The sequence below is a fragment of the Candida theae genome, assembly GCF_024610275.1.
Source record: "Candida theae strain CBS 12239 chromosome Unknown scaffold9, whole genome shotgun sequence".
NCBI lineage: Eukaryota > Fungi > Ascomycota > Pichiomycetes > Serinales > Debaryomycetaceae > Lodderomyces > Lodderomyces theae.
Window position 1 is genome coordinate 239,763 of NW_026261447.1, and position 17,606 is coordinate 257,368.

The window sequence follows — 17,606 nt, forward strand, 5'->3', positions numbered from 1 at the left end:
ATGTTGCATCGAGGCAAAAAGAGGAGTGCAATTTGTTCTTTTTTATTTCTTTTTTTTTGCAAATGTGACAAGTTGCAACTATTGACGGATAAAGTAAGAATATCGGTGAAGTATATGAGATTGTGCGAGGCGTGTGAAACGTGTGATGCGTGTGATGCGGTAGTTGTACTAGCGATGATCATCTCAAACACAACCCCCAACACAAAAAAAACAAAAAAAAACTGAGAAAGCAATTTGTTGAATGTTGTGGAGAGGCAGATCTGTTGAATTTCTGTTTTGCATCTCTCGAGACCTTTGCAATTTAGCAACTGAATTTTTGTCTTGTTTGTAATTCATGTTATACTTCATGTTGTATTTTGCATAATGTGTTGGAGACAGTGTCGTATATCTAGTACGAGAGGTTTTTGGTGTTTATAAAACAAATCTATAAATAGAGTCCCAATGTGATATTTCTTCTTAAGGCGTAAATCCGGAAATTTGCCCAAACATTTCGTAAAAAAAGAAAAAATCAAAACAAAAAACAAAAAACAAAACTATACATTGTGTGCCACGTATTTCGGGGTCCGTGGATGTGAATATGAATGAATGTGTGGAGAAGAGCAGTTGGTAAGATCCAGTCCATGTCACTTGCATTCCCTTCCCGCTTTTACATCTCTGGGGTTGCGCGATGTTTGTAGATGTGATTAATCTCCCAATGCTATAAAAGGCAATATTTGAAGAACCCTCTGACACAAAGCAAAGTGAAGACAGGCAGAGATCCTTACACAAAACTCAATTACTGAGTAATGAATGAATGAATGAGGGAGTTTCAAGCTACGAGAGACGAGAAGTGAAGATTCAAGGAAAAGTGCATTTACTTTTACGTGACTGCCTTTAGGTTTCATTTTTAGATTTGTTGAAATTTTGTTACTGTCTTATGCAAAGTGGTTTTTCCTCAAGTCAAACTAGTTGCCCGAAGATTAACTTCATTATGCTAATTGAATACAGTGTCCGACTTTGAAACAAATCAACGCCGTTTCTTATCTGACAACAAAGTTGTTGGACAGATTCCAATACAAAAATCTAACTCGCTTTTGTCTTGGTGTAAAAGTGTGGTCGTTTTTGACAAGGTGAAACATATGCAATGCCGGTGCAAATGAAAAGAAGAAGGGGGATACAGTTCGTATCTGCTCATCGTTTTCTCACTAACCGCCTATGTAGATCTCACTCCCCTCTCTTTACTCTCAGTAACTAAAAACCAACACTCCCTCCCCCCAAAAAAAAAAAAAAAAAAAAAAAAAAAAAAAAAAAAAAAACAAACAGAAATAGAAACAGAAACATAATCGCAATTTGAATCGAGATCAAGTCTACGGGTGAACAGATGGTTGAGAACATCTCAAAACCCTGTCTTTCTTTTTGCTCTTTCTTCGCTCCCAGCAAACGATGGCACAGAAGAAAAAAAAGAGCCACAAATGAAAACAAAATCAGCTCAAATATTCATTCCAGAAAGAATAAATATTGCCTAACCCGTGCTTTTCAAAAAGACAAGACAATGGCTGAATGACCAGGAAGAACCTGAACATGGGAGAGAACAAAACCGTGGACATCGTATGATGAAAATTTACATGGGAGTACACAAGCAAATGAACAAAGAGTACAGATAAGTGACTTTTGCACTTCGACAACCGCCTCCATTTACGCTTCTCAGCCTTCCCCCGCCCTGAAGAACAAATAGAATATATGCATAATCTGAAGATGAGATCGCTCTGTCTTTCTCTCTCTCTCTCGTAAAAGTAAAACCAAGGATTAAGAAACTACACTAAAAACTGGATGTAGATCTCGCAAATTTAAAATACGTCTCTCTCTTATTCTTTCCATTTTTTTACAATTGTTTTGCGTAGGTCTTTCGTGAACATTTTACTGTGATAAACAGTGAAATTGTGTCATTCTGTTGCTCTGAGGGTGCTCTAAGGGCGGCGGTCAAACAACTTTAGCCGCGTCTGCACATTGCCTTTAAAACTCCACATTTGTATTATGTTGTAGTGTGTGTGCGTGTCTAGGGCTTTGAGGTGTGGTGACAATGAGGAAAGAACTAAAAGAGACACAGGCGGGGGTATTGATTACACCAAGAATAGGGAGCAGGTTTGTGACGGCGAAGGTACTAACAGGAGTCCTTTTTCTTTTTTCAATTGTACCGAGACTGACTCAATGTAAGCGAATGACAAGAGCAAAATAAAATTACGACAAGTTAGAGGTGATGATTGTTTTAGTTTAGATTTGTTTCGTTAAAGCTGTTGGTAGTTAGTTACAGTCAGGTTAGACAAAGAAGAGATATAGTATTGATGTGATTGATTGATGTGATTGATTGACTGATTTGATTTGGTTTGATTTGATTTGATTGCTTAATTCTAATTGTTAAACCACTCAAACGTTTCTTAAGCATGCATATGTATACGTATGTAGATCCCTTTTTATTTTTATTGTATTTTATTTTGTTTTGTGAATTTAGATTTGCATCAAATTATAACTGAAGCCCCATTTCACAAACAAGAAAATGAATGACGATGCACTTTCACCATCTTTTAGATAAGAGAAAGGCGGGATCGAAGAGACGCAATACAATTAATGAATGCAATACGCGCCAACCCGCCACAAACTTAAATGTTATACTTCTGACTTTCCCTCTCGACAGTCTCACTTTTGTTCTGAAGAGGTGGTTTACGTTTGAGAGGAGAGAAGGAATCCGTGAACTTTTGTACGCCAGGAAGAGCAATACGGAAGAGATTGAACTATATGTCAACCAAGAAATGAACGTAAGAAATGGATGGTGAAGAAAAATGGATCTACAAACAAGAGAACAAGAAAAAAACAAAAAAAAAAAAAGAAACTTGTGGGTTAGTAAGTTGTTGTATGTAGATATTTGAGAGGAGATACTCTTGAGGATCTTCTAACGTACTGATTGCATGACAGTTACTCAGAAAGTAAAGAACAAAATAATTGCCCTCCAACAAATTAGTAGATTAGAATCAGAGCAGACAAAGTTGAGACTAAAATGACTTAAAAGACTAAAACAGGCCACTCAAAGTGAAAAATGAAAAGTCAAAGTGCATGACAGTTTTGTTTCACTAAGCCTCCACTATTCTCAAAAATCTTAAAGCTTAAAGTTTAAAGTTTAAAGTTTAATTAAATTGACGTGGAGACTGGAGACTGGTGAGTGCGATTGTGGAAGAAAAGAGAGGGAAAGTATGTGTGCGGGTGAAAACTCAATGCTGCTGGGAATAGTAACACACTGCCCAACTCAAGTGATTAGTAATTGTAACATGCAATGGTAACCGTTGTTTTGGTTATGATACTCTCTTGCAACAAACAAGCAAACAAAAGACAATAACAAGGAGATAGATTAAAAAAATAAGTGCCTAACGCCGTGTAAAATCCGGGGTTTGAAAACAGAATATACTGTGACACAAAATGTAAAACACCATAAACAGAACATTAGGGATATCTGTTTATATGCAGTACACAAGTATGTGTGGGTGTGTCTATTGATCAGTCTTTTTATTTTTTAAACCTTTTTAATCCTTTTTATTTTTATTTTTATTTTTATTTTTCTTTTTATTAAGAAAAAAAAAAAATTGGTGTGAAGTGGTGAAGTGTGTGTCGTATCTGTCGGTCAACTTAAACTTGTTTTTTTTTTTCTATTCAATTTTTATTTCTTTTTCTTATTCCTCTTTTTTTATATACACATACTTCTCAGCTTTTTTTAGTGTCTGCATAAGTGCTTATGGTAGTACTCGTAGTAGTAGCTTAAAAATAAAACAAAGAGAAAAAAAAAGGGGAAAGTAAAGATGAGAGGGTGACATCAATGTATTATTATGTCTATTGTTTATTGCCATGACTAATATGATTGTAATAGTAACAATAATAACAATATAACTACTGCTACCAATTGACAATTACAGAAATGACAGATTTTTCATTTCCTTTTTCTTTCTTCACACAGATACAAGATACACACAGAAACACACACACACACACACACATACACTATATATCAAGAGATCTGTTCTGAGCTGATATATCTGTGCTGATAATATCTTAATACTAGTATTGACTAGCACAATTGTTTTCTTATAATATACAAGAGTAGTAATAACTAACAACGTGTATCGGTAAAGTGGGGTAATTTACGTCTACAACTACACACACATATTCCTATCTGTCTATCTGTCTTTATCTCTCTCTGTCTCTCTCTCTCTCCCTTTGTAAAGACAATTTTAAAGAATCAAACGCCGTTCAAAAAGAAAACAAAGGAACGTTTTGAAGTTTGCTGTCTGTCTGTGTCTGACTCTTTTTTTTTTTCTTGTGTCTGCATATTGCAATAGTAATAATTATGATACGTTTGTTGTATGTGCTGTTTCTGCATATAGAGTAGTAGTAATGAGTAGTTGTATCTTGTGTAATGTGTATAGTGTAGTGTGTTTGTGTAAATTAGGGGAAAATCTTGATATGTACATACACAGAATACACACACATACATAATACAATACACACAATAATCTTCTTCCAATTCTTCTTGTGTACTTTATAGTAGCTATGTATGTATGGGTATATTGTTTGCGATGCAGCATTTGTGTATATTACACATGTACATTACGTATGTATGTATCTAGTGCTAAAAGAGTTATGTAGGCTTGGCTTGGCTTGGCTCTCTTACTATCTCACTCTGTACTTCTACGGGATTTCACAATCTCCACTAAACTATGGAAAATGATGTATACAGTAAATGGTTGAAATTATATAAATACTTCAACAAATATCCCACAACCAAACCTCACATAAAACATGTCTCACCTGTGTTTTTAAGTCTTTTGAGAGTTTTCTTTTCAAATTGTTTGGCAAAGATACACAACTGCTACAACAGGTATACAGATACACAGATATACTTTACACTATGCAACTTACAGAATTGATTCATCACAGTAGGTCTTCTACTTTACCATCCATATCGGCAACTACCACCACCAGTACCACACAACCACAATCACAACCAAAAGAATTACCATCTTTGACCAACAAGATCAGCTTACCGCCAATTAGTGATCTTTTAGCTACACCTCCACCTGCTTCACAATCTCATCAACAACACTACAACCACTACATTGCTGCTTCAGCATCCTCCTCTGCCCTCAAGCATGGCAACAGTAACGACACCATACACAAGTCTCCCAATGTGGGATATGCCACTTCGTCTTCATCATCAATTTCATCTCCATCTTCAGTACAATATCATAACCAACAACTGCACTACTTTCATCCCACCAACCCAACTCAACAACAGCAACAACAACAACTACAACAATCACAGCAGTTACCTTCAATAATACGCTCACACTCATACCCACAACAACCGTCACATCCTACGGTGAACCAAGATCAAACATACCTTCCACACCACCATCTAACTCACTTCCCCTCCCACGAATACTACCCACACTACCACCAGCATCCACTCTACACATCCGCAACATCTTCTTCTTCTTCTTCTTCTTCTTCTTCAGTACACAATAACCACCCCCACAGCTCAAACAATGCCAGAATCGTGGTCAATGGAGACAACAATAACAACCCCAACTCCAAAAGAAGAACAAGAAACAACTTACCCAAGGAGATCACTTATGTATTACTACGCTGGCTCAATGACCATTTGAATCACCCTTACCCAAACTCATTTGAAAAGAATCAGTTGATGATGGCCACCGGATTGAATCAACAACAATTGAGTAATTGGTTTATCAATGCTAGAAGACGCAAGATCAAGACTTTGAAAGAGCAAAAGAGAATGATGCATATGATTTGAGATCTAAAGTGGAAAGTCGAAACTAGTTGGTTTGATTTGATTTGATTGAGTTTGCAATTGTTTTTGCCTTTTTCTTTTTCTTTTTCTTTTTCTTTTTGGCGAGTTTGTGAGTGTAGTGTATGGCAGTTTTGGTGTCGCTTGTATTTGTCAATTGTGATATTTCATTACTTCAGTTCTTTTTTCAACAGAAGCAAAAACCCTAAAAAGTGTTGGATACAAGAGGTGTTTTAGCTTCTTGTTGGTGATATTTCTTTTGGGATTTTTATATCTAAATTTTGATTTACGTACTTGTCTTTTATAACAAAGTGAATTGTATAACGAGACACAATATCTGTTAATGAGTCTGTCGCTATTGTCTCTTCATCCTGTATCAATCTTGTTTACCTTTCTAGTATTTTGCTGATTACAGAGTATCTAGTAAAAAGTGGTTTGTTTGAGACGCAACACACGCTGCACCGAAATCGTATCATGTTAGGCACAGGATATTAATACATCTTGCAGCATTTTGTTATTAGGGCCCCAAATAATAATATCCAAATCTGTAATCTCCACAACCACTGAATCTCTATTCAATTTATTATATCTCGTCACTATTCTCTTATTATAAAGATCTCATTGGCATTCAAGAGTTACAAAGTTTTGCTGAGATCTTCCTTCCAACATATCCCCCAAAAAATAGTCAACTAAAGTTTGAGCGCAAGGAACATACAAGGTAGTATCTACGTATCTCTCTGCTAGTGGCATGACCAATTTCAGCATACGATAATATACAGTGAGAAGGAATGGGATACCAAGGATAGATGTCATATCGGTTCATTTGTCCTCCAACAGAGCGTGGGGGTTTATTTTTTTTTTCTTTTTTTGGGGGGAGGACACCATATAAATGCCAGTTTCAAAGTAAAGCCCCCCCTCCCTCAGACAGAAAATCAGGCATTGCTTTGTGTAGAGTTTGAATCAATCCCAACATGACATGGCACGATATCAATTGGCTTGACTTGACGTGATGTGACATGACATGACATGACATGACATGACGTGAAAATGGCTTGGTATGACGTTGTGCAAGATACCAGCAAAAGTAGTCACTCTCCCAACCTCGCCCATTATTTCTCTAGAGCAACAAAACAATAATGCTAATATTTTCTTGCGCCTTGTTTTCTTTCCAAAAATTTTTTCTTGTCATATTATTGTTCAAGCCTCCGCCAAAGTTTCCATATTTTTACTTTGACATGCAGCGTTATATCCATACATACGTCATGTGCGTCCTATTTTCATCAAACGCAAAGCGGAGTGATGCACAATATCTGACTGGAAACGGCACAACATCTGTGGGTGTGTGTATTGGTTTCTTCTTTTTATTTTTTTGTGACTGATGATATCCTGTAGTTCTTTTGACATGAACTCCAAAGCTATTAAGAAATGGCTGGATAGAGGAATCGAAAGGGGCTTACGTCCCCAAACTTGCACCTTTCAATGTCCCGCTAAGAAGACTGTCTTTGCGAACAACCCTCTCTCCCCCCTTTATTTGATCCCCATCGTCTATTGGTAAAAAATCTAAGGCGTGGTTGCACGTTTCGCCGGCCGAAAAAGGCAAGTCAAAAAAACAAAAAGGAGAGATCGGCAAAAAGACACAAGTGTCAATTTGTCAAATTTTTGAAATGACAACCACAAACCCTTTGCAAATTGAGCAGGAGTTAACGGCTTGTGTCAAAATATCTTGGCATTTGCTGCGGTAACACATACACATGTACAAACCCACTTGTTGTTTGTGGTGATGTGGATAGGTTCCGCTTACGTAATCAATGTTAATGTCGAGCTCCGGTTACGGATAGGTGCATATACGCAAAGCCCGTTTATAGTATTTGTGTCATGCCTTCAAAAACTCTGCTAACCCCAATTACGAGAAGTCAGAAAAAAAAAAGAAAAAAATTAAAAAAATATTAAAACAGAAAAAATTCTTATTTCTTGGTAAAATAAAATTGTAAACATTATACATATTAATTTTAGAGTTTCTCTTTACATGCATTTTAGGTTGGCTGATTGAGATGGTTTGGAATTGAGATCAAAAAAAGAACAAAAAACAAAAAACAAAATGGATGGGGTAATTGTTAATATGCTCTCATTCCAATTCAAAAACGTAAACTAAAATATCAGAATTAAAAGAAAATACAAAGATAAAGACATTTTAGGTTGTACCAATTTTTATCGTGCCATTTCCCACTAATGAGATTGTTATTGCTCAAAACGGCAACTTCGACATCATCTTCATCGCATTTTTCTTGCTGCCTCTTTTTTTTTTTTGTTTTTTTTTTTTGTGCGTTGAATTAGATCTTTCAAAAATATTGACATATATAAAGCATGCAGAGAAAGAAGAAGGAAATGGGAAACTCTTTTAAAGCACAACCAGGTAATCTGTCACTTTCCAAAAATTACTAAAAATCCTGGTGCTTATGAGTGGCTGTGTGTGTACTGTATGTGTTGCAAGTAGCAGTCGTGTCTGAAATTGTGCAATACACACTCTGCTGTCTGTTCCTGAATTTCCTATTGTCTCTGGTTTCCTTTGTTTTTCTTCATCTCTGTTTTCACTCAAAGGGAAGAGAAGAGTAAAAGAGAATAGAAAAGAATACTTTTTATTTTTATTTTTTTTTTTTCTTTGTTGGATCGTAAACCAATCCAGATTTGATCACTATGTGCACACACAATGCATATACGAACAAGCAACGACAAAGAAAAGGGGGGTGGGATGATAGTTGCCAGAGGGAGTCCCTCAACACCCTTTACAAAGAAGCTATTATCTATAGAGGTAGATAGCATGAGTGTGTTTGCTGTCAACTCTTTCCAACTGACTTTGTATGTGTCCCTTTCTATCGGTATCAACGGATACCCGACTCCGAAAAATAATGACAACACGTTTGAGTTTAAGCCATCGATGTAGTGAGTATCACATGTTCTAATAATTCAAGGCGACGAGGCACAGATACCCACGAAAGATTGATATGACAGTGAACAAAAGAATGTGACGATCGACAATAGAGAGGTATTGTTTATTTTGTTTTGTGATAATACAAAAATTTCATTTGTACAGATACTTGTTATGATTGTCGTTTTTCCTCCTGTTGTAATCTCCTTATGCACGAAATGCTCGGAAGAATAGAAGTAGTTTCAGGAGACAAAGCCTCGTACATCTCAAGTAGGTGACTGTAATTGAGTTCGTATTGGGAAGGAGAGGCTTTTAGAAAATGTGTGACGTTATCCCTCTCTCGGACTTTTTAATCCATTAAAGCTAACACACTGAAATAGCAATAGAAGTCAAACGTTGAGACAATGGTATTGGTGTCAGCAAACATACCTACACAAGGGTATGACCACAAAGGAAAATATATATATAGCCAAATGCAGCAAAGACATATTTCGCCCAAATTCCAAGATGAGATAGCGCATGGGCTCTCCTCAAGACTCTAGAGACTTCTTTTTCTCTCTCTCTCTTTGGTAATTGAACACCACTAAGAAGCAGGGTGAAGAGTCTCTATCTCTATAGCAGCTGTTCTTCCTTTTTAACCAGTTTGAATTTCATACACCTAATGACGAATGACAAGAAGTTATTGATAATAAACAATAGCACGGTTTTTTCGGGTTGCGGGTTAAAGTACTTACTAATACAGGAAAATAAGCCCCGTCTAATATCCGTAGGTTACAAAACTCACAAATAAATAAAAAAGAAAATTAAACTTTGTGTTGAGTTGAGAAAATTACTTTTGTAAACGATCCTTTTTCAAAACGTCAATCACACTCTACTCACACAACTCTACTGTTGTTGTTTTTTTCTTTTATTAATAGAAGCTTAAAGCGTAAAGGTAAACATAAACATAAACATAAACAAGCAAATCTTCTAGTTTTAGACACGGGCACACTTCCGTACACACTGACGGCACTCAGTATATACACTCACAAAGTGACCTCTCAACACACAATTCCGTATTGGATTAAAAAAAAGAAAAAAAGGGTGAAGGGTGACGCTGCCAACACTGTAGCAAATATGAAATTCCCTATTGTGCAGGCGATGACAAAACATAACAAGACGTTATCAAGACAGCTGTACATAAATGAGGTAATTTAGCTTACAATTGCCTCTTATAAGCTACAAAGTATTGGCATGCGTGATTGCAGTACGTGAAGATGAACCATATCTCAACAATTAACAATCTGTGAAAGATTCATCCCTTTTTTAAATACACAAAAATTAGAAAAGTGTCAGATTTTGTATTCTCTAATATTCGTGTCTGCAGAAACTGCTGTGTTTTACTAATTCTGTGTCTGAAAATTTCTACCTGCAGTTTTTTCCTCTTTACTTCTTTCTTTTTTTTCTCTGTCTATTGTGAAGTTTTGTGTAACAGAAGATCTCACTTCGGTATTTGAATTTTGTCATCTTTGTGTAATTCATCCTTACACATTTCATTTGCTCTATTCTCTCCTCGTTGTTTTGTGCTCTTTTGGTTTGCACACACTACAAACCATTGATATAATACTTCAATGCTGTGTCGTGTGTTAATTCACATATGGCATTAGTGAGATGAAATTCTGTAGCGTGATAGAGAAAGAGAGAGAGAGAGAGAGATATAAAGATAGGGGTTAACTTGCATGGCAACAGGGTGCTTGTTACGATTGCTAGTCACCCATGCAGATAATCCACGCATAGCTCAACTTTCTTTTTCTTTTTGTCTCTCTCTTCTCCTCCTCCTGTGCCAAGTCTTTTTTTATTTTGTATTCTTTGTTCAATTCCGTTTTAAACCAAATGTACCTACTTCCAACCCAGAAGTTTTTGGTAAAGGATTAAGAAAATATTTTTGCATGCTTTTAGTTAATAGGGGGCCATTAAGCCATTTCTTTATTTTTTTTTTTTTTGATTTGAAAGTGACACCACTCTTGGGTTCTCTGTCTTGACGGTATTGTATGGAGAGAGTGTCATCAGAGAGTACCATACGCAGCAGTTCACCGTAGACACATTAGTACCACTGTTGTTAACTTTCTAATTTGACAAGCTTCGCCAAATCCAGTAACCATTAGACAAAAAAGGCTTAGAATTCCACTATTGTTGGCGTAGCAGTTTGATAACACCTCCTAAACTAAACTTTTAAAGTGGTGGTCAATGTAAGGAAAACTCATAACCACAGAGAAAGAGAAAGAGAGAGAGAGAGAGAGAAAATATTAAAGTAAAAATGGTTAAAAAAAAAATATTAAATTAAATTAAGTGGCCAACTGTTTATCAAAATAGATCTGCATAAACTTACGATACACTTTTTCCACACGTTTTTTAGATTCGCCTAAGGCGGTTTATTGCAAATCGCATTCCTAATTTCAAAACATATCTAAACATACGCATGCTCTGTGGTGTTTGCAAAACTTTACCAAGTGGCATCCAAGTTCACTGTGATTAGAACATAATAACTAACGTAGCAATGACGGATAATTTACCTCTAGCTTTCCTTTTCCTTCTTCCTTCTTCCTTCTTCCTTCTTCCTTCTTCCTTCTTCCTTCACTGCTATTGTGATTAGAAAAGTCACTTGCTTGTCAAAACCTCTTTTGCCAAGAAATTTCAGTAAACCAACAAATACAAATATAATAACATCTATATCTGTGTGAGTGTACTAATGCTACGAATTGCACCACCATTCTCTTTGCGCAACACAAACAAAAAGAAGAACAACAAAGAAAAAGGATTCGCGATTCTATCTCCGGTTCTGTTAATAACGCCGGTCCGAACTCCAACCGGTCACATCGGAACGCGGGAAAAAAAAAATAACGCACGCAAGCAAAAAGGAAAAATAGGAGAGCAACGAAGGACTGTTGAAAGGAGGAGTAAGAAGTGGTGCATGTATGTCCTGCTTGGTTGTGAATACCCAGCACAACAAAATGGCACTGTATACTCACGTTTATTCTTTGTAGACGTATTTGCTGTTAGAAGTCTATCTGAGAAAACTCGGATTTCGCTCAAAGGCCATTAAAGCAATAGGCTTCTAACAACTTCGTGTATCGGACTCAAGGGTTTCATCGCTAGGAAACGAATGCCACAGTTTTACGTTGTTGTCTCTCTAATAAATAATTGTTGTCTTACGCTAGATAAAAAATTTTTGACAGGTGTCAAAAAAGGACACAGAATTAAACGTACAATAAAAGAAAAAATTACCGCTGACTAAAGGGTACCAAAATTTCATGTCTGCATTTTAGTCGAGACAAAACGAAATTTGCTCATAGCCTAGACCTTCTTCTCCCTTTGTCTGATGTGTATAAAGCATTTCGGTTGTGAGTTTCATTTGTTTATTTTATGCACAAGGGGTCATTTCCCATATCGTCTCTAAATTTTTTGACGCACATTGTATTCTCTTTAATTGTCCATGCGGCATCAAAAAAAAATAAAATAAAATAAAAAAAAATCAAAAACAACAAAACAAATTGAATTCCCGACACAATTTTTGTTATGTCTCCATCAGATTTCTTGGCTGGGTTATCTTTGTAACTGAATGGCACGAGGGAAGCTGATGTAAATTGGTTGTGTCAATGATGCATGTACTCTTTCGATTCAATCAGACATGGATTTCGACTAGATTTGACTGTCTAGGGTTCGAGCTCTATAATTCAAAGAACAAACTCTACTGTTCTACGTAATTAGTTCTTATGGATCATATTGATCCTTTTCAATTACTCTTCTTTTTAACTTGGCGGAATTTCTCGTCACGGTTGATATTTTGCAATCAAATTGGTACTGAAATTGTTCCGTGTGAAAACCGTACAAGCCAACGTGAAGCAACACCAATTGCAGCAGAGAAAGCACTATCCACTTTTTCTTATTAGAATCAAGATCGGTGCTCGACTAGTAGAGCCAAGATGCTTCTGGGACTACTCTGTCTCATGCTACAGTGTCGTCAATCTCGCGACATCACATTGCGAAAAATGTAAACCAACAAAATCAAAAAATTCACCAGACAACAACAACAACAACAACAACAACAACAACAACAACAACAACAAGAAGATTACAGTCCCCGTCCCTCCCCACACACACAAGACAAATGACAGCAACAGCAACGGCAACAGCAACGGCAACAGCAGTCGACATATCTGCACCGGTGTCTACATCAGATGCACTCATCTACTACTCAGACTACCTACTCGACGAGATCGACCACCTTTCCAAAGTCGAGTACAACAAAAAAGGTCGCAAATATCGATTCGTCAATAACTCATTTCAACGTATACGACAAGAAGACAAGCATTTGGTCATATGTCCCGAAAATCTCGATTTGAAACTCTCGCTCTATTCTGCATTCTCCATATTGATGAATATCGGAGACATCCTCACCACGTATCCGCAATTTTGTTGTACGATTCTTGGTCTAGCTCGCGAATTGGAAGTTAATCATTGGTATGAAGAAGAGAATTCGAGTATTATTCATTTCAAAAATGCTAAATATGACCCTCGTGTTGTCCAATCCGAAGCAGATGCATTTATAAATCAGCATCCCATCACACAACAACATATAAACTGGGGTATCAATTTGCTAATTTGCTCAAAATTGAATTTCCTCCATACTGATCATCACATAGGAACCAAGTTGGAAGGAGAGTATATGAAACGATACGTTGAAGAGTATTTTGGTGAAGAAGCGTTGAGTTCACTTGACGTGTTGGTGGCTTTGAAAAGTTGCGTTCATTGGGGCAACATCAAGGGAGTGTTGTACAAATTGAAACTCCCTAATCTCGATATCCCCCCACAATTGCAAACCCATTTCGCCAACTTCCCCGAACCAAACCCAGAATTGTGCATGAACGTATACGATAGATTCCCCAGCGGCACTTCCAAATACGCCCTCCTTCACAAATCATTGGATCAACTTGGCGTATATTTCAAATACGCTAAATTAATCACCATTGACCCAAAAGAGTTTCAATTTGAATGGTTATACAAACTATGCCACGATATCGAAACCAATCCAATCAAGTATCATCTTCGAGCCAAAACAAAGCAACTCTGCAGTGATCCAGTAAACTTGTCAGAACTAGCCATGAAACACAATACTCAAATGAATACACTCTTTGATCTTGTCGGGTTGATTGTCAACATTTTCCCCGATACTGGGGCCGAGTACTTGATTCAAAACTCAAAGATCCCTAAACTCGATCAAAAGTTGATTGAGAGGTACACGTCCTTGCACCAACGGTTGTTCAACCTTGCCAAACTGATTGAATCTTATGAAACTAAGCAATGGACTACAGAGGATATCATAGCTCGTTTGCAACAAGACGATACCAGCGGCAACAAATCGTTACATTCGATCGTTATGCAATTCAAGTAGTGTCAAGTATCGTTCTTTTTTTCTATACTATTTATATACCCAACAACTGTTACATTCTCTCCCTCACCTCCTCGCCTCTCTAACTCTATACCCCATAATTGTAATTATTAGTAGTTATTGTCCTCCGCCTAACGAAATACTTTCTCACTTCATCAGCAATAAACACCGTGCTCGTCAACATCAACAAATGCACGATATCCCCCAACGACAATGCTTCGGTTTGGAAAATGCCTTGGAAAAACGGCACGTAAACGGCACATAGCTGCCCAGCCAATGATCCCAACACGGCAAAATTAAACATTTGATTACTCAACCCCATGGTGAATATCGATTTGGAATAATGACGACATGATAACGCATTAAACATGTCAAACAACACAAAGCACGTGAAGGTCATTGTGGTGTCCCTAGATGTGATTTGCCCATCCTCCATCTCCTTGACAAAAATGTACAACGTGCCAATAATGATGATGGCTGCTGATTGTAGTACCCGCTTGATCAAATGAGTGGTGAGGATCTTGTCATTACGCTTTCTGGGAGGCTTATTCATAACTTCATGGTCAACTGGCTCAACTCCCAAGGATTGGGCTGGTGGTCCATCCATCAATATATTGATCCAGAGAATTTGCATGGCATTTAATGGATTAGGCAATCCAAAAAATGTACTCAATGCAACAAGAGTCAAGGCAGCAATACTGGTACTCAATTGGAATGTAATGAAATTTTGAATATTGTTGAATATCCCTTTACCTTCTTCAATGGCACTCAATATAGTACTGAAATCATCATCAGTCAACACCATATCTGCCGCCTCCTTGGCAACATCAGTCCCATTCTTACCCATAGCAATACCAATATCGGCCAATTTCAACGCCGGTGCATCGTTTACACCATCTCCAGTCATGGCAACAATATCGCCCCTGCGCTGCAATGCCTTAACAATCTTGACCTTATGTTCGGGTGTGGTCCTTGCAAAAACAGACACATTATGAATGGCTTCACTCAATGTACCTTCTTTAAGCTGGTCTATTTGGTCTCCAGTCATCACTGAATGGTCTCCAGTGATGGGCATGCCAATTTGTTTGGCAATGTTCACCGCAGTCGAAGGAGAATCCCCAGTAATCATGATAACATGAACACCACCTTTCATCAACATCGAGATGGATTTGCCGACATTGGGTCTAGGTGGGTCCTTCATACCAATCAACCCACAAAATATCAATTCCTCAGGCTCACTGTGTTGATCCTTTTCATTGAGAAACTTCTTGTTGTTTTGAGCAAATGCCAAAACTCTCAAACCATCATGAGCCAATAGTTTGGATTTGTCGTGAATGAGGTCCTGCACCGCACTGGTTAGCGGTTTTTCTTGACCATTTTCGTCGTAGTATTTACTACAGTGCGCTAAAATCTTTTCAGTAGCTCCCTTTGCCAACGTCTCTGATTTATCCATATCACCACTGTGCACGCAAACAGCCATGTATTTCTTTGAAGAAGAGAAGGGCAACTCGTACACCCTCTCCCTTTGTCCTCGTATATCCTCGAGTCCGAAATGAGGCAAACATTCAACCAAAGCAATGTCACTAGGATTACCCACGTACTTCTCATTTTCAGTGGAATATCGAGCATTGTTACATATGTTACCACACTCCAAAACTTTTCTCATGTTGTCTGTCAATTGGTGGTGTAAGGCATTATCGTCGAGCCTTTCAACAACGAGAAATGGAGTGTTGAAACTGCCTTTGAAATCAGCAGTCCAGATTTTGGTCACTGTCATATGGTTCTGAGTCAAAGTCCCTGTTTTATCTGAACAAATTACATTAACCGATCCCAAAGTCTCAACACTGGGTAATCTCTTTACTATGGCTTTTTGTTTTGCCATCCGCAACACTCCCAACGCCAATGTCACTGTGACTATAATAGGTAGACCTTCAGGGATAGCCGCCACGGCCAAGGAAACTGAAATCTGAAACATATCTAGCCAGGACCTACCTTGGAAAATTCCAATAAGACAAATCAACCCAATGACAATAAAACTAAAGATACTCAACTCTTTACCTAATTTATCCATTGCTTGTTGCAACGGCGTTTTTGGTTTTTCAATTTCACTCATCATTTCGAAAACGGTACCAAATACAGTTTGGGCTCCTACACCAACAACTATACCACTTCCATGTCCATCTCTGACCAAAGTGCCCATGAACGCAATATCGGTCCTCTCATTCACAGGCGGTTCCTTCATCGTCACTTCATCGGTGGTCTTTTTCACTGGTCTGTTTTCTCCTGTCAAGTTACTCTCGTCGATAGTCAAGTACACAGCTTCGGTTAATCTTATATCTGCTGGTATTCTATCACCTTGTGAAAAATGGACCAAATCTCCTGGAACAACAGTTGATGCCAAAACATGCGATGTGTTGCCATTTCTCGTTAATTTGGCCTCAGCTGGCACCAATTTATTCAACGCCTCCAAAGATTTCTCAGATCTATACTCTTGAACAAACCCCACGGTGACGACAATCGTGATTGCCAAAGTAATACTAATGGCATCATCTCTATTACCCATCCAGAAACTAATAATTGCCGACCCAATCAACAACAATATCAATGGATCTTGATAAAACGATGAAATAAACTTCCATACTAAACTGTCGTCATCCTCACTATTCAATTCGTTTGACCCATATATCGATCTGCGATTCAACACATCTTGATTGCTGCTCAACCCTAGCTTTAGATCAGTGGCTAGCTCTGTCGCCGTTTCTTCAACGGATTTGGAACAAAATTTTAGTGATGGCGTATAAGCCTTGTGTGGTAACTTGACTTGCTCTGGATCAATGTCAAAGGGATTGCTCATACTTTCATGGGAATGTGTATTGACGCAAAAGGTTTTTCGTGTGTTAATGGAAAAAATAGAGCCAAGTTTCTGGGGTAGGGAATGTGACTGATGGTTGATTGATTGGTTTGTTGGTTTAATTGATAAATCGTTGAAAGCGTGTTGCAAAAGATTGGAAAGATTGAAACTGTTTTGGAAAATTAGACGTGGAAGATTATTTTAATGCCCGTTGAGGTTTTTTTTTTTTTTTTTTTTTCTTTCTCTTCTTTTTTTTTCTGTCTGTTTGTCTGTTTGGCATAGTGAGAAGAAATAAATTAAAAAAATAAAAATAAAAAAAGGAATAAAATAAAATTGTAGGAAGAAGAAGATCATGATGACGAAGAGCAAAAGATTTTTCAGTGTAAAGAAGAGTCAATCTATTCACAAAGTACAGCAAAGGATGATACCTACCCTGTTTCTTGCTACCTTCATACATAGAAAATCAACATTACTCTCTGTGAAAACGTCAAAGTGTATCGATATGGACCACTGGGCGTAGCAATATTCGCCACATTCTACGCTGTTTCTCGCGTTATACAATCTTTGGACC

General features: G+C 37.5%; 3 protein-coding genes across 3 annotated transcripts; 2 read left to right on the top strand and 1 right to left on the bottom strand. All coding sequences in view use genetic code 12, as the record gives it.

Annotated features, from left to right (window-relative positions):
• Positions 1-4,930: 4,930 nt before the first annotated feature.
• Positions 4,931-5,836, top strand: CUP9 (transcription factor CUP9; the record flags this gene model as incomplete). Its single annotated transcript, XM_051752977.1, has 1 exon — positions 4,931-5,836. One exon carries the CDS (start codon positions 4,931-4,933, stop codon positions 5,834-5,836), a length of 906 nt encoding a protein of 301 aa, XP_051608043.1.
• A 7,067-nt stretch (positions 5,837-12,903) lies between these two features.
• On the top strand, positions 12,904-14,187 carry KGF57_003548 (uncharacterized protein; the record flags this gene model as incomplete). Its single annotated transcript, XM_051752979.1, has 1 exon — positions 12,904-14,187. The coding sequence occupies one exon, from the start codon at positions 12,904-12,906 to the stop codon at positions 14,185-14,187; it is 1,284 nt and encodes a 427-aa protein (XP_051608044.1).
• An 85-nt stretch (positions 14,188-14,272) lies between these two features.
• On the bottom strand, positions 14,273-17,038 carry PMR1 (Ca(2+)/Mn(2+)-transporting P-type ATPase; the record flags this gene model as incomplete). Its single annotated transcript, XM_051752980.1, has 1 exon — positions 14,273-17,038. One exon carries the CDS (start codon positions 17,036-17,038, stop codon positions 14,273-14,275), a length of 2,766 nt encoding a protein of 921 aa, XP_051608045.1.
• Between the last annotated feature and the right edge of the window lie 568 nt (positions 17,039-17,606).